This window comes from Diadema antillarum, unplaced genomic scaffold, assembly GCF_040938485.1.
Source record: "Diadema antillarum isolate AM-2024a unplaced genomic scaffold, OU_Dant_1.0 scf00000020, whole genome shotgun sequence".
Classification (NCBI taxonomy): domain Eukaryota; kingdom Metazoa; phylum Echinodermata; class Echinoidea; order Diadematoida; family Diadematidae; genus Diadema; species Diadema antillarum.
This window is the reverse complement of record NW_027270909.1, coordinates 1944454-1963178: the sequence shown is the minus strand read 5'-3', so window position 1 is coordinate 1963178 and position 18725 is coordinate 1944454. Positions and strand designations below refer to the sequence as shown.

General features: G+C 39.4%; 1 protein-coding gene across 1 annotated transcript in view; it reads left to right on the top strand.

Annotated features, from left to right (window-relative positions):
- Positions 1-18725, top strand: part of LOC139728908 (organic cation transporter protein-like) — a 55841-nt gene that overhangs the window by 25408 nt on the left and 11708 nt on the right. The window contains exons 2-4 of the mRNA XM_071639841.1: positions 3174-3344; positions 6609-6860; positions 9487-9717. Of these exons, the coding sequence (XP_071495942.1) occupies positions 3228-3344; positions 6609-6860; positions 9487-9717 (600 nt within the window). The 5' untranslated portion in view covers positions 3174-3227. The remainder of the gene's footprint in view (positions 1-3173; positions 3345-6608; positions 6861-9486; positions 9718-18725) is intronic.

Here is an 18725-nt window from a genome sequence, read left to right as displayed (position 1 = left end):
TCATATCAGAACAAAACAAATCATATCAAAGCAAATAATAATAATAATAAATAAATATTCACAACCTCTTAATACAGCCAATTGCCAAACAGTGATTACAGAGGTTATAGAATGGTTGACGACTGGTCTCCTCTTGGCCGGGTGTATATCTGGAAGATTGTGAATTTTTGTCTTTTGGCTACAACTTTCGATTTGTTTGCGCACAGTGTCTCATTTTGTCTTGTCACATAATAACTTAATGCTGTCACGAATTGTTTCTCTGGGTGCACGTCACGAGACCGACACCCACGAATCATACAGCCCACGAGTCATAGAGCTTACGAGTCATACAGTCCACGAGTTATATAACTCACGAGTCATACAACCCATGAGTTCGACACTAAGTTAACAAGGGCCACGAGACCGATACATTAAGCCCCGTGTTGTATCAGCTGTCGAACTCGTGGGCTGTTTTTACCTAGTGTCGAACTCATGGGCTTTGTTTGCTTAGTGTCGAACTCATGGGCTGTATGACTTGTGAGCTGTATGACTCATGGACCTTTTTCAATGTCGAACTCGTGGGCTGTATGACTCGTGGGTGTCGGTCTAGTGGGATGACCCCGTATCTTTTACCTCTCTTTTGTTTTCTTCATCATTTGTTGGTTAACTGCAACATAATTTAGTATCGATAGGGACAGGAACTATTTAGGCTTCTTCAATCCCGCTGGTCAAGAACGGTTGACTATTAAAATCATGTTTCTTTGTACGTAAATTTGGGGATGTGTGTACAATATGTTGCTATGTGTCTATGTGTTTTATCCTATAGGTGTTACAAAAAACATTTCCCACTTTTAATCCTTATTAGTGCAAAAACTATATATCAGATGACATTGACATTGATATGAGCAATAGCTGAATAGTGTACAATTTTGTTGGAGGTAATTTAGAAATGAAAGCATAAATCAGTTTCATTAAATTCAAGATTTATTTTCAAGTTAGGTTTCAGATTTTGCTCTGTTCTCAACCCTCTGTACAAAACTTTAACGTTGCACAGGGGTCAGTTGGTGTGTATGGGAGTGTTTAGTTATAAACACGCAGATTATGGTCCTGGACAATGGCCAGGGTTTGAATGCTCTATTACGTCATATTCACGAGAAATTCCACTCTCACAGCTAGCTAGTCTTTATTCATCCTGAAATGTAATGGATATGCAAGCACATGGAAACATGTGCTTACGTTTTTCATGTGCATGCATTTTTCCCTTTACCATGGACAGATGGATTCAGACTAGCAGTGCTCAGGGCAATCCATCATGATATTAATAAAGCGTTCATGTGCTCGGGAGCAAGAGTCCAGAAGCCTAGTCAGCAGAGCTCTGAAAAGGTGGTATTCGTGGTATTCATGTCTATTGTTCAGGGTCATTGTAAGCACACACTCACTTACACTCATTGGTTCCTGCGTAAAGTTCAATTTTGTACAGAGGGTTCAAATTTGACCAATATCTGGAACTTAACTTTAAGATTAATCATGGATTTAATGAAACTGATTCATGCCCTCGTATTCAAATCACCTTCAACTAAATTGTATACTATGCAGCTTTTACTCATGTTAATGACAGTGTTATCTGATGTACAGTTTTCGAACTATCAAGTATCAAAAGTGGGAAACATTTTTGTAACACCTAGTATGCCTATATACAATCAAAACTTTTGCATGGGGGAAAAAAGGACAGAGACACCGTATGCAACAAGTGGCGAAAAGCCCAGTAATAACCATCCACCAAAGCATGTCTATCAAATAACCAGCCTTCTATGATTCAGCAATGGTGTGTAAATAGGCAAGACGGGTGTCTATGCAGACAGAGAACTAGAAAAACGCAGACAATTTCACACTTGTTGAGTCCATTGTGATTCGATCAAATGTGTCTTGACGTGCAAACACAAAGAGAAAAATAAAGAGGCGGAAATGCTTCGTTAATGACAAAATTAGAGAAAGTTAACAAACTGTTACAGGTGCATTTTCCTCTCATGTGATTATGCGTACCCCTTTTTAAAGCTTATTCTACTTTATTCATCTATTTATTTTTGGCGGTAGCTGAGGAATGCATCGAGCTGGTCGAAAGAACTGACATTGGAACTAAATAATTACGCGAAGCTATACACAATGCTACTACACCCAAAACTCGTCATCTTGCATTGTTACATCGATTGTCCCTATTCACGTATTGAAAAGTTCATGCTACTACTGATGTCATGAACTAGTTCGTCAATGCCCAAGGTCTAGGCTGCACATGTATTTTGCGAGTAAATCTGAGAGGAAAAAGGAGCCATTATTATTCAGTTTATTCACTCTCATTTTTAGATTGACAGTTTTTCGATGAGCTTCGTTGAGGAAGCTTAGTTCCTCTGAGCAAGCTTAAGTGCGACAAGACAAGTTTCTTTTGTTTCTATTGCGCACAATACATCGTATATATGAATTATGATCATAGTATTTTACGCATACGCCATTACGATTTCATATGGCGTGAAAAATCAATAAATGCTACGCTTCATAATAGGCGCCATAATGCTGATACCAAAATGCCAGCCGAGCGTTTTGTGTCCCGCCCTCTGTGTCATCCTGAAGAACAAAACACAGGAAAATAAAACATAAAAACGCTCAGTTCTCGCCTGTGGCGCCACACACGCTTCCAAGTGTGTAAATGGACGTGACCAAATGATTGCATTGTTTAGTCTGTGATTCTCAGCTGCATTTAAGACTGATGCCGGTATGCCAGGAAAGTATACGTTTGCTCTAAAACGTCATCTAGTCGTGTCACGCGCACTATTTTAGTAAACATAATAGCCTAGCCGTACACCGTGTACCCGTATCGGTAGGATTGAAGCTGAACTCTTTTACCCTTGTGTGCCGTATCATGATCTGCAGCTTTCACTTCCCCGTCTAAATTCTACTTTACTCCACCTTTCTTCTTTAGCTCGCGGTGGGTATTTTCCTTTATTCTCTAGACAAACCTTTGGGCACGTAATAACATTCGCTCTTCCTCCAGTCTTCAGGCTATCGTATATGCGGTGTTTTACAAAATACATTTAATGTCATTCTTCTACATCGGTGAAGTTTTCCGTCGTTTGTTCATCTGTTTGTCTGTATGTTTGTTTGTTTCTCATGGCTTCGCGTTTGTTGTTATCGCTTTACAGTCCAAGACTCTTGGCTTGAGTAACAGCGGGAAGCCAGCGGAGAGGAGAACCAAGATGGACTTGGACCAGACTTTACACCAGCTGAAGGACTGGGGGCGATATCAGACCCTTGCCTTCATACTCATCACCATTGCGGGTACATGGTTCCCTGCCTGGCAAATCTTCTCAGGGGTAAGTTATTCGTTATCTTTTGGCCCAATGGGGCAGTCTCGGTAAACCATTAGATACCACCTCCTTCCAACAAAAATTGTAAGAAATGTTCTCTGTGGTCCTTAAAGGGATCCTATAGTTTTGGTTGAGACCTCACCTCAGGTTTCTCGTCATTTTATGAAAATTGGTTTGAAATCTCGTGAGATATCCAAATGAGAGCAATCCTAATAAAATGTGAGTCCCACATTTTATTCGCTTCCTGTTACCATGTTTTTGGATGTCTCAGCCATTCCAAAACCGATTTCATCTAATAAACATTGAATTCCTCTTAGAATGGTATGCTCTGTACTATTTCAAACATGGTTTCTTGATATCTCACAAAAAGTTAAAAGCCCAGTCCTCACCCCCACCAATACTATACCAGCGTCCGGTCGGTCATCCCTCGGGTGTAAGAATGGTAGGACCGACACTATCGGCTGAGGTACTCAGCAGGTCAGCTGTGCTGCGAGATAGTGGGAGTTGTGTCGCTGTTGTGTGTTCGTGTGCCTGCAATAAAAAATGTATGCATATGATTTCATAATACACAGATAGACAAATAACTTAGAGACAATGTAGGTACGTACAGCTAGATAGACAGGTACACAGACAGGTAGATAGATAAAGTACATTATGAAAAGTTAACTTTTTCATTCAAGACACAATATACATTTCGTAGGGGGAAAATGGACATTTATAGTTCTAAAGAGATAAGAATGGATTTATAAAGCAAATGTTTTTCTATTAGTTGTTTTTATTGTGACTTTCTAACTAAAGGCTAGACATTACAATTTTGTTACGGATGTCATTCAATTATTTTGTTTCAACTCAAATGTAATACTTATCATATTGATATGATTAATATGTAATATATGTCAATCCCTCTTTACACACACACACACACACACACACACATGTATATATATATATATGTATATATACAACATATCACACATATTATGATAACAATATGCACATATGTGTGTTATTAACATATTTTCATTATGTTCGATAAAATTCTTCTGCAAACTGAGAATGAATACAAAATCATCAAAATTAACCCGCATAGAAATATCATCACAAAAGTCATTATCACGTGTCACGTGTCAAGTATCAGAACGTTTCGGCAGCACAAAACATTATGTATAGATAGCACATGCCGACAGGGCGGAAAGCAAATTCAACAAATATGATTAACAAACAAGAGGCACACATCTCTAATAGCAGTACAATGACTAACAGGCACTTTGGAGAAACGACGCTCTGTTTAGATACCTGCATAATGTTTTAGAGCGATTAATGTATCCACAGTGAATGTAAAAATAGGGTGCAATCATCATGTGCTTCCTTTAAACTTTCCAAGAACAAAATTTCGCACAAGGTTGGAGGGGAGGGGGAAGGATGATGTTCTTGGGTAAACTTTGGGAGGCTGCGTCATTTATGATTATATATATATAAACAAGGAAATTTACCCCAGATGCGATTGAGTGAATTGAGCAATATTAGAAGAGCACATCCACCTAAAGTTAATGAGTTTTTAAAGGGGTATTACACTATACTATTTTCCATGCCTACTGAGAGAAGTTTAAAGGAATTGTGTAGTTTTGGTTGAGAACTAACTTCAGGTTTTTATCATTTTGGGTGAAATAATGAGAAACTTCTTCTTAAATATGAAAGAGCGTGTAATTCCAAGAGGAATTCAACGTCTATTTAATGAGAATAAGGATTTCTTTTGAAATGGCCAAGATACCCGAAACAGAACAATCTTAATAAAAGGTGGGACCCTCCTTCTATTATGATCGCTTTGTTTTACAAAACCTATTGTCATCAAATAAACTTTGAAACAGTCTTAGAATGGTATGCTCTGTACTCTTTCACAAGTGGTTTCTTGATATCTTTCAAAAAAGTTAAAAGCCCAATCCTCATCTCCACCAATACTATACCATCCCTTTAAAGTCGAGTGTTCTTTCACTATCTTATGAGCAGAAATGTGAAAGGTTATATTGGACAAGGACCCAGGAGTTAAGATGGCGTTGTGGATGGCGATACGTGGATTGCCCCCCATCTCTGTTAGGAAGATTGGCAATGCAACGCTAGTCAATTCTCAAAGGAGATCGCTGGCACGCATTTCGTGCGCTCTCGATCTTTTGTATCTGATATAGATTTAATACTCGTTCACGATTCGCTGTAGTCTGGTAGTTGCATAAGTATGATGAGTGCATCTTATACTGAACCGATTTTTTCGAGATCTTGTGTAGATCGAGATGTATACCTTACAAACCCTGCTGGAAAGAACACAGTGTCCCACAGTGTGAGAAACACAGAGTGAACACATTGTGAACACAGTGTGAAATCTCTTCACACTGTTAAATTTGAACGTTTTAACAGTGTGAACGCATTGTGAATCATCAATTCACACTGTGACACAGAACATTACCATGTGAACACTCTGTGAAAACCAAATCAAAGTGTGAAATCATCTCCACACTGTTTGGAGCATTTTTACATAGTCGACAATGTGAGCACACTGTGAGCACACTGTGAGCACACTGTGGGACACTGTGTTCTTTCTAGTAGGGAAACAATCCTTAACTACCACGTACCTGATGTTATACGTATTTACTAGTCAGTTTCGGCGGCTAGCTAGGAAGCTAGCTTTGTCTATGAAGGATCCGTATGTATTAGGAGGAACAAGACAGACGAACTGAGGTTAACATTATTTAGACCATTTTCGAACGATTCATTCGTACGTCCGGAACATGGCAGACGCAAAAGCGTGGTCCACACAACAGCGCCCTCTTACATCATTGGTCCTTCGCCTTTAACATTGCATTTGGTGAAACCAAGTAGATACAAAATTCAACACTCAGTTGGTCTGATTTTGCTTCATTAAATTGAAAATGGAGTTAAAAAAAGACACTCAGAAATAATGAAAAAAAGGTTAACACAAAACGTACTGGTAATTTCATTCTATTCTAATAATTAAATTTTTCCCGACAAGTACCACCATGAGTACATGTATTATGCGCATAATTTTATACACTAATTCTGTTACTTGACGTGAATTCAAGAAGGTGAAATTATACCCTGCACATCACATTGTTTCCATCTTGCAGCAAATTTATGTAATGATTTTTTGAATAGATTTAGAGGGTAGGCCTATAATATCTGTCTCCTCCAGTAAGATAGGCCCTAAAGCTAAGTCGTAGAGCCATCTTATGACTTTCATTGTGGCGTTTTTTACTGTAGGCCTTCCTGCTGGCACAACCTGAATACTACCACTGCAATCCTGACCCAGGAGCACCGGCGGTCGAGTCCTGCGTACTCCGAAACAAGACGGTCGAAGGAGCCGAGAAGTTCGGGGCACCAAACTGTGACACCTGTTTGATGTATGACGTCGATGCTGGCCAGCCAATCACAAACGCGACTCGTGAAGTGGAGTGCCAGAACGGCTGGCGATATTACAAGGACTATCCCGAGGAGTTTACCGTAGTGATGCAGGTATCATGGGTCTCTCATGAAACATAAGTGTAATCCAATGAAACATGTACAGTATATATCACATAATCTCTCTTTATGAAATATGCAATACATCCATAAATATCTAATATGGGATGTTTGATTAAATTTTCGAGCAATTCATGATTAGCAAGCACACGTCAACGCTATTACATGATCAGAATTGTTTGTGATATTCTAATTGACTAACTTGAAATGATATATTTTAGTATAAAACATGAAATATTTGATATTTACTTGTGTCGATATGGACGTTTTCTACGTTGCACATAGTCGCAAAGACAATAAGACCCCGTTTACTGTGCAGGGCTGGGCCGAGCCCGGGCTGAGCCCATGCTGAGGCCGGCCTCAATTGCGGTAATCGGCCCCGCAATTTTGTCCGTTTACAGTGGAGGGCTCGGCCCGGGCTTTTAATTCAAACCTTCAATATTTTGTTGTAGTGGCACTCTGCTTGTAAACAAACGACTATTATTAGAAGCGCGCCGGTCGCAATTTGGTACCGCATTTGTCCCAGTTTGCGTTTACAGTGAGAAAAGGCCGGGCTCGGCCCCGGCCGAGTCGCGGCCGAGACTACGTCCATAGCTTGGCCAAATGCGCGGCCGATTTTGGTATCGCATTTGGCCTTTTGCGCGTTTACAGGAGAATAAAGGCCGGGCTCGGCCGCGGCCGAGCCCGGCCCTTTTACTCGCTGTAAACGGGGTCCAAGTTGTAGCAAAGAAAATGAAAAGGTTAGGGGCAAATGATGCTATATGCAAATTCATCTGGAAGCTTGATACTGAATTAATGTAAAAGAATAATGGGATAGCCGGTAAAACAATCAAATTTTCGCCAATATTTTAGAATACCCGCATCTTGTTCTGCTGAACGCGACTTTTATTAAGGATTGCAGCTGGAAAAATGACTTGTGAGTGCTTCTTTTTTGTGTGTGCAGGTTGTGCGTGGCCGATAGTGGCGAAATTCACGTCTGTGTCTAAGCTGTATGGGCGGTAATCGTGTGTATGTGGGTTTGTGTTTGCCTCTATGATATTTTCGAATATGGTCTTATACACCTGTGACTTGATGATAACATAGTTTATGGTGTAGTATATTTCGAGCATGGCCTATCATTTTTATTCGATTCTGCGTTATGTCCATGTATGATGATGAAGAATTCATACACTTAAGGGCTTTTTACACTTGTGTTTCTTAACCCCGGACTTTCTCTGACCCAGGACTATCGTTAGTCCCGTACCAATTTTGTTCAGCTTTTTACACTCGCCAATTAGTCCCGTACTATCTCTTGTCCGGGGCTAAGGAGAAAACTGACCTTTTTACACTCGTATTTCTTAGCCCCGGACTTTCCAAACCACATGAATATTCATAATTACGCTGTGTATTGAACACGTACACGCACGCACCGGCAGCACTTGATTACCTCGTTTCTGATTGGTCAGTGAGGGTCGGACTTCGTCTCCGTCGCTTAGCCCAGGATTATTTTTTCGTTCTGTTTACACTCACTTGCTTGGCACCGCAATTGCGGTGTTAGCACCGCAATTGCGGTGCTAACCCCTGCTATTTTGCAGGGCCAGATAGTACCGTACTATCGGTAGGGCTAGCCCACTTTGGCAAAAACGAGTGTAAACAGAAAAGGGCTTTTTACACTTGTAAATTTTTGCTTAGCCCCGGACCAACGGTGGGGCTAAGGGGGGGCCTTAGCCCCACCGTTGGTACGGGACTATCCTTAGCCCACTTTCTGTTTACACTCGTTTTTGCCAAAGTGGGCTAGCCCCACCGATAGTACGGTACTATCTGGCCCTGCAAATTAGCAGGGGTTAGCACCGCAATTGCGGTGCCAAGCAAGTGAGTGTAAACAGAACGAAAAAATAATCCTGGGCTAAGCGAAGGAGGCGAAGTCCGACCCTCACTGACCAATCAGAAACGAGGTAGTCAAGTGCTGCCGGTGCATGCGTGTACGTGTACAGTACACAGCGTAATTATGAATATTCATGTGGTTTGGAAAGTCCGGGGCTAAGAAATACGAGTGTAAAAAGGTAAGTTTTCTCCTTAGCCCCGGACAAGAGATAGTACGGGACTAATTGGCGAGTGTAAAAAGCTGAAAAAATTGGTACGGGACTAACGATAGTCCTGGGTCAGAGAAAGTCCGGGGTTAAGAAACACAAGTGTAAAAAGCCCTAAAGTGGGCTAAGGATAGTCCCGTACCAACGGTGGGGCTAAGGCCCCCCCCCCCCTTAGCCCCACCGTTGGTCCGGGGCTAAGCAAAAATTTACAAGTGTAAAAAGCCCTTTAGTTGGAAGGTTGTAATAAGACACTGACGTGGAGGTCAACTTCACCGTTTCTGAGTTTTGTTTTACGATATGAGGCTGCCTTGATTTGTGTGTATTTCCTATACACTCTTCAGTCTCAATTGGGAAATGATAAATGCAAGAATGTAATGCTGAATTATTATGGTGATACCTCAATAAATCAATATCCTAGTAAAGACGACATAAATCAATGACAAACGACTTTAATGTCAAACATATTTTTTTTTTAAGATTATCAGTGATTACATAGTGTTCTCAACTTTGCCTTTGTCTATCTCTCTCTTTCTTCATCACGTTCATTTCAGATGGACCTTGTCTGTTCCCGCCATTTGTGGCCGGAGACGGCTCAATCCATTTACTTTGCAGGGGTGTTGGTGGGTGCATTCAGTGCGGGACAACTCTCTGATATGCTGGGTCGAAAGACAATCTTTATTGTATCCCTCCTGGGCGAAGGCGTGTGTGGACTCATTCTGGCTTTCATGACAAACTATTACGCATTCGTCTGCATCTGGTTCCTCGTCGGGATGTTCGAAAATGTAAGTGCGATGATCAGAACTTCATTCTGTCTTGCGTGTTCATCAGTTTGTTTCTGCCCTGATGTTGTTCTTACTGACAAGGTAATGAACAAAATCCGAAAGCATAAACGAACTTGCGCCCGTACACCCAAGACAAGAGCGCGCATGCGTACAACGGCCTTAAATATTTAGCCGGGCCAGTGCGCTGAAAGACCTAACATTTTACACGATTCAGCGGATATTTTGCATTTACATCTTGAGTTGCTAGCCCCTATCCATTATTGACCCATTTTAGTGATTAGTTTATGTTTTTCCCCTTGACTATAAATGTTCATTCATGAAATTTGCCCATGTTTGAAAGCATCGAAGGACAGACGTTAGGAATCCCAATCTCTCCCTAATTTACCTTAATTGCTTTGAGTAGGGTCTACTTTTTATTTCATTTTCAATAATTTTCTCATCATTGCCATTTTTTTTTTTTTTTTTTTTTTTTTGGGGGGGGGGGGGGGCTGGCCCGGGGTGATGGCAGCTTTTCAGAATTACTTATGGTGTGTCTGGGCAATTCACATTATTATGAAGGGCGACTTCACGATCATGAGAAAAGAAAGTACAACTTCAAACTTGTCCAATCCGCGATTCTGCGACATTATCTGCTACTGCTGTGGCTGCTTCTACTACTATTACTGCTACTACTACTACTACTACTACTACTACTACTACTACTACTATAACTATATTACTTCCACTACTATATACTACTACTACTACAGCTGTTTCTATTCCACGATTCTACGACATTATCTACTACTGCTGCCACTGCTTCTAGTTATTTATGTTACTATTATTACTATTACGATACTACTACTACTACTACTACTACTACTACTACTACTACTACTACTACTATATACTACTACGTGTGTTGCTAAACATCGAGTTTCGAGTTTCGAGTTTCGAGTTTCGAGTTTCGAGTTTCGAGTTTCGAGTTTCGAGTTTCGAGTTTCGAGTATCGAGTATCGAGTGTCGAGTTTCGAGTTTCGAGTTTCGAGTATCGAGTTTCGAGTTTCGAGTTTCGAGTTTCGAGTATCGAGTTTCGAGTATCGAGTTTCGAGTTTCGAGTTTGGAATCTCAATTTCAAATTTCAAGTTGCAGATTTTCCTTAATTGGTAATTGAAAAGCCAGCGATAAATCGGGAGCCTGTGTATCCTTCCTTCTTATTGAATACTTCAAGCCTTACAGCAATAGCTTTGGAATCTGTGCTATTTTGTTATTGAATTACACTTTTACTGCAATTCCATGTCAAATTTGTGATTGAGTTACGTAACAAGTGTACTGTACAGCCCTTAACATACGCAAGAACAAAAAATGGAATAGGGGAATGTCATTGTAACGAGATCATCGGTCCGTCTAATTTACTTCATTATGTCGAGACAATTGTATCCTGACACATGGAATACAACCATAATTGTGCATTTATTAAAATGCCCTGATGCAAACTGGTTACATGTATAGACGGATAATATGACGCGATATTGATGAACAGAAATTAAGTATACATGTGACGGGGAAGTGCTGACCATAGGGAATTTACTCGCGAAAAACAAAGCAAACTGTTATTTTCTAGGCTTGTTATCAAATGTTTTAGATTTGACGATGCCGTAATGATATCGCAGACGGGACCTGCCTTTCGTTACACGATTACATAGCTGCTATACCTTGACCGCCGCGTATAAAGCACCCGACTTTAAAAAGAAAAGGAAAAGAAGAGGATAAAGGAAGATGAAAAAGAATGGTGAAACTAACAGAGCTGTATCGCGCTAACCCTCCCGAAGCCGGTTGAAAGAATACTCTTTTATTTCCGGCAGTTTGCTTATGTCTTTGGAGTGCAGGTCTTTGTCAGACAGCTTCATTTATTCTGAGTCTAACATCATTATGTTTATGATCACCCTGCTCTTCCTGCTGTTATTATTGTCAGCGACAAAGTATTTGCAATCGAGCAAGAAAGAGGTAATTAAAATTTTTCCTCATTGTCGATTCAGGAGATTCAAGCTTGGCACAAATTCGAGTTCAAACTTTGTCAGCGAATTGCTGCTTTCCTAAAATAGCAATGTTACATTTTGTGATTGAATTATAAGTATGGAGCCCTTGTCTGGTGCAACATTAAATAACATGTCTCTGTACTGTGTTATAGTTTGAATAGTCTAAACTATAATCACATTGTGTAGGATAATCAGGACATCGTGACAAAGTAAAATTGGGCACTAGACCACACATTTCTGAGCACTGTGGTCACTACTGGTCATTCAAGGACTCCTCCAAGCACACGCCTGTGTTCTGACAGGTTCCGAAGTCCAGACTGTGTGGTTGTCATGACAATGCACATGATATATTATGTAAATACCAACTTCTGGTAGGAACCTACGTCATCACCCTTCTCTCTCACTCTCTACCCCTCTCTCTCTTTCTCTTTCACCTCCCCCATGCTTTATTCACTCCCGCTCTTGGTTCCAATCTCCTTCTGTCCCTGTCTCCCCTTATTCTTTTAACGTAGACCACTTTCTCTCCCTACTCCTCTCTATTGTCTGTTCTTAGAAGATATAGGGTTATTCATTTCATGCGAAATGGGCTCTTCCATCTGATGAAGCAAAGTCATGCAAGTATTAACATTATGATATTTGAAAGTAATTAGTTTAAGAAAATATTTCGTGTGTTATGTGTATGAAAGTGCTTATTACACATGTGGTAAAACCAACCAAAACGAATACGCTTCAACTGAAGACTCCACAACCGCTTAAACTGCAGTATGTCGTCCCTCTAATTTAGCAAGATGGTATGTCTACCTCGTCTTGCAACATTTTGGCCCAAACTTTCTCTTCTTTTGCTCCTGCTCTTCAAAGAGCAAGGATGTGTAGGGCATCCCAACTTTTTACAGTCTTCACAACTTTTGATATTTCAGGTCAACCCAACTACATTGACGTGATTTAATGGCACGACGAGTAAAACGTCTGCAATAAAAACTCATTTCTTGTAATGGCTCAACTAAGGCAGAGATGTACAAAATGTAGGCTTTAATAGGAATTCCTTTGGCACAAATGAACCATATTGTAAATAATGTGTAATATCTTTTATCAGTACCATTATATATACCACTATATATATTTCCTTTGGAGACAGTTGCCTACGTAATTTTTTGATCAGCAGTCATAGTAGGGAAGTTATTCAACCACTCCTTGTCAGCATGCTGTGTGTGTGAATGTTGATATTACATGCATGTAGTTTCTCTGTAGACAAAAAGGTTGGGATTGTGTTGAGTGTAAAAATTAATGCGTGCCTTGTATTGTAAGTTTGTCTTTGTCATTGAATTGTAGCTTTCCTACTATAATATCGCAACATTTTGCGATTGAATTGTGAATAGATTGTCCTGATCTTTATATTGACAGCGAAAAAGGATTTGATGTCGGGCAAGAAAGACTTAACTCGAATTGTGGCCACTTTCGAGTCTAGACTCGATAATGGCAAAAGTTCGAGTTTCAACTTTGTCATTGAATTGCAGCTTTCCTACTATAACAATGCAACATTTTGTGATTGAATTGTGAATAGATTGTCTTGATCTTTATATTGGCATCGAAAACGGCTTTGATATTGGGCAAGAAAGACTTGACTCGAATTTTGGCCATTTTCGAGTCTAGACTCGAAAATGGCAAAAGTTCGAGTTTCAACTTTGTCACTGAATTGCAGCTTTCCTACTATAGTATTGTAACATTTTGTGATTGAATTGTGAATAGATTGTCCTGATCTTTATATTGACAGCAAAAACGGATTTGATATCGGGCAAGAAAGACTTAACTCGAATTTTGGCCACTTTCGAGTCTAGACTCGATAATGGCAGAAGTTCGAGTTTCAACTTTGTCATTGAATTGCAGCTTTCCTACTATAACAATGCAACATTTTGTGATTGAATTGTGAATAGATTGTCTTGATCTTTATATTGGCATCGAACACGGGTTTGATATTGGGCATGAAAGACTTGACTCGAATTTTGGCCATTTTCGAGTCTAGACTCGAAAATGGCAAAAATTCGAGTTTCAACTTTGTCATTGAATTGCTGCTTTCCTACTATAGTATTGTAACATTTTGTGATTGAATTGTGAATAGATTGTCCTGATCCTTATATTGACAGCAAAAACGGATTTGATATCGGGCAAGAAAGACTTAACTCGAATTTTGGCCATTTTCGAGTCTAAACTCGAAAATGGCAAAAGTTCGAGTTTCAACTTTGTCATTGAATTGCAGCTTTCCTACTGTAGCAATGTAACATTTTGTGATTGAATTGTGAATAGATTGTCCTGATCTTTATATTGGCATCGAAAACGGATTTGATATTGGGCAAGAAAGACTTGACTCGAATTTTGGCCATTTTCGAGTCCAGACTCGAAAATGGCAACAGTTCGAGTTTCAACTTTGTCATTGAATTGCTGCTTTCCTACTATAGTATTGCAACATTTTGTGATTGAATTGTGAATAGATTGTCCTGATCCTTATATTGACAGCAAAAAACGGATTTGATATCGGGCAAGAAAGACTTAACTCGAATTTCGGCCATTTTCGAGTCTAGACTCGAAAATGGCAAAAGTTCGAGTTTCAACTTTGTCATTGAATTGCAGCTTTCCTACTATAGAAATGAAACATTTTGTGATTGAATTGTGAATAGATTGTCCTGATCTTTATTCGAGTCTAGACTCGAAAATGGCCAAAATTCTAGTCAAGTCTTTCTTGCCCGATATCAAATCCGTTTTTGCTGTCAATATAAAGATCAGGACAATCTATTCACAATTCAATCACAAAAATGTTACATTGCTATAGTAGGAAAGCTGCAATTCAATGACAAAGTTGAATCTCGAACTTTTGCCATTTTCGAGTCTAGACTCGAAAATGGCCAAAATTCGAGTCAAGTCTTTCTTGCCCGATATCAAATCCGTTTTTGCTGCCAATATAAAGATCAAGACAATCTATTCACAATTCAATCACATAATGTTACATTGTTATAGTAGGAAAGCTGCAATTCAATGACAAAGTTGAAACTCGAACTTTTGCCATTTTCGAGTCTAGACTCGAAAATGGCCAAAATTCGAGTTAAGTCTTTCTTGCCCAATTTCAAATCCTTTTTCGCTGTCAATATAAAGATCAGGACAATCTATTCACAATTCAATCACAAAATGTTACATTGCTATAGTAGGAAAGCTGCAATTCTTTGACAAAGTTGAAACTCGTACTTTTGCCATTTTCGAGTCTAGACTCGAAAATGGCCAAAATTCGAGTTAAGTCTTTCTTGCCCAATTTCAAATCCTTTTTCGCTGTCAATATAAAGATCAGGGCAATCTATTCACAATTCAATCACAAAAATGTTACATTGCTATAGTAGGAAAGCTGCAATTCAATGACAAAGTTGAAACTCGAACTTTTGCCATTTTCGAGTCTAGACTCGAAAATGGCCAAAATTCGAGTCAAGTCTTTCTTGCCCGATATCAAATCCGTTTTTGCTGCCAATATAAAGATCAGGACAATCTATTTACAATTCAATCACAAAATGTCACATTGATATAGTAGGAAAGCTGCAATTCAGTGACAAAGTTGAAACTCGAACTTTTGCCATTATCGAGTCTAGACTCGAAAATGGCCAAAATTCGAGTCAAGTCTTTCCTGCTCAATTTCAAATCTTTTTTCGCTGAGAATATAAAGACCAGGAGAATCTATTCACAATTCAATCAAAAAATGTTCCATTGCTATAGTAGGAAAGCTGCAATTCAATGACAAAGACAAACTTACAATGCAAGACAGAATTAACTTTTACACCGACTTAGCACAATCCAAACCTTTCGGTCTACAGAGAAAATACATGCGTGTAACATCAACATTCACCACACAAAATGCTGGCAAGGAGTGGTTACATAACTTCCCTACCATGACTGCTGAATTACGTAGACAACTGTCTTTAAAGGAAATGTATATCTTGCTTTAATGGTACTAATAAAAAATATCATACATTATTTACAATATGATTCAGTTTTGCCAAAGGAATTCCTAATAAAGTCGAAATTGTGTACATCCTCTGCATTAGTTGAGCCATTACAAGAAATTAATTTTATTGCAGACATTTTTCTCGTCGTGCCATTGTGTCACGTCGATGTAGTTGGGTTGAGCTGAAATACCAAAAGTTGTGAAGACTGTCAAAAGTTGGGATGCTCAACACATCCTCGCACCTTGAAGAGCAGAAGTAAAAGAAGAGAAAGTTTGAGCCAAAATGATGCAACATGAGGTAGACGTACCATCTTGCTAAATTAGATGGACGGTATACTGCAGTTTGAGGGTTTTGTGGAGTCTTCAGTTGAAGCGTATTTTTTGGTTGGTTTTACCACAATGTAATACACTTTCATACACATAATACACGAAACATTTTCTAAAACTAATTACTTTCAAATATCATACTGTTAATACTTGCATAACTTTGCTTCATCAGATGGAAGAGTCCATTTCGCATGAAATGAATAACCCTATATCTTCTAAGAAAAGACGATAGAGAGGGGTAGGGAGAGAAAGTGGTCTAGGTTAAAAGAATAAGGGGAGACAGGGACAGAGGGAGATTGGAACCAAGAGCGGGAGTGAATAAAGCATGGGGGAGGTGAGAGAGAGAGATGGAGAGAGAGAGAGAGAGAGAGAGAGAGAGAGAGTGAGAGAGAAGGGTGATGACGCAGGTTCCTACCAGAAGTTGGTACATACATATATCATGTGCATTGTCATGACAACCACACAGTCTGGACTTCGGAACCTGTCAGAACACAGGCGTGTGCTTGGAGGAGTCCTTGAATGACCAGTAGTGACCACAGTGCTCAGGAATGTGTGGTCTAGTGCCCACTTTCTCTTGTCACAATGTCCTGATTATCCTACACAATGTGATTATAGTTTAGACTATTTAAACTACTAGTATAACACAGTACAAAGACATGTTATTTAATGTTGCACCAGACAAGGGCTACATACTTATAATTCAATCACAAAATGTCACATTGCTATTTTAGGAAAGCAGCAATTCGCTGACAAAGTTTGAACTCGAATTTGTGCCATGCTTGAATCTCCTGAATCGACAATGAGGAAAAAAAATTGATTACCTCTTTCTTGCTCGATTGCAAATACTTTGTCGCTGACAATGATAACAGCAGGAAGAGCAGGGCGATCATAAATATAATGATAATATACTCAGAATAAAATGAAGCTGTCTGACAAAGACCTGAACTCCACATTTAAGCAAATTGCCGAACATAAAGAGTATTCTTCCAACCGGCTTCGGGAGGGTTAGCGCGATACAGCTCTGTTAGTTTCACCATTTTTTTTATCTTCTTTTATCCTCTTCTTTTCCTTTTCTTTTTAAAGTCGGGTGCTTTATACGCGGCGGTCAAGGTATAGCAGCTATGTAATCGTGTAACGAAAGGCAGGTCCCGTCTGCGATATCATTACGGCATCGTCAAATCTAAAACATTTGATAACTCAAGCCTAGAAAATAACAGTTTGTTTTGTTTTTCGCGAGTCAACACTTCCCCGTCACATGTACTTTTTCTGTTCATCAATATCGCGTCATATTATCCGTCTATACATGTAACCAGTTTGCACCAGGGCATTTTAATAAATGCACAATTGTGGTTGTATTCCATGTGTCAGGATACAATTGTCTCGACATAATGAAGTAAATTAGTCGGACCGATGATCTCGTTATAATGACATGGGCCCTATATTCTTTTTTTTTTTTGCTGCAAATGTTAAGGGCTGTACAGTACACTTGTTACGTAACTCAATCAGACAAATTTGATATGGAATTGCAGTAAAAGTGTAATTCAATAACAAAATAGCGCAGATTCCAAAGCTATTGCTGTAAGGCTTGAAGTATTCAATGAGAAAGAAGGAGACACAGGCTCCCGATTTATCGCTGGCTTTTCAATTACCAATTAACGAAAATCTGCAACTTGAAATTTGCAATTGAGACTCGAAACTCGAAACTCGATACTCGAAACTCGAAACTCGAAACTCGAAACTCGATACTCGAAACTCGAAACTCGATACTCGAAACTCGATACTCGATACTCGATACTCGAAACTCGAATCTCGAAACTCGAAACTCGAAACTCGAAACTCGAAACTCGAAACTCGAAACTCGAAACTCGAAACTCGAAACTCGATGTTTAGCTACACACTCGAAACTCGATACTCGATACTCGAAACTCGAAACTCGATACTCGATACTCGATACTCGAAACTCGAAACTCGAAACTCGAAACTCGAAACTCGAAACTCGAAACTCGATGTTTAGCAACACACTACTACTACTACCACTACTACTACTACTACTACTACTACTACTGTGTTTTTTTTTCGCTGTCTTTTTGAATACATTCAGTGTAGCTGCGTAAACGTTGTCATATCATCCAATCACTGGCTTGATGCCAAGTGCAATTATTCTGTCAATCTCTTTTCTCTGGTTTGGACACCAAGAGTCGACAGCTTGAATACGATGAGACAAATTTCTTTATTATGTGGCATAATTCTATAGATTTGAGGGCAGACAATTTGTTTTTGTATTATTGGCCTGCTACCAGCATCATCATGAATGGGTTTGTTTCTTACTGTAGGTGCGTTTTTTAACCGTCTACCGAATACCACTTAGTTTTATTGTCTTCTTGTTTGTCTGGTGAGTGTTTGTGTATCCTTCCTCCAAGCGGATGGCAATGACGGATTCGATGGTACCCGCAGAGTAATGACAGGAAGAAAGATAAAGAGATGAAAATGATTAAGAAAAGTAGGAAATAGTCGAATAGTATGATATTGATTATAATGATGATGATAAACAAACAAAGCTCAGTGCTTTAGGTTTTTGTTGCTTGTTTGTTGATTTTTTGGCGGACGTGACAAAGTCATTATTTGTCTGCATCAGGCTAGGTGACTTTAAATATATTCCTGTAACAAAGTTGAAAAACAAAGGT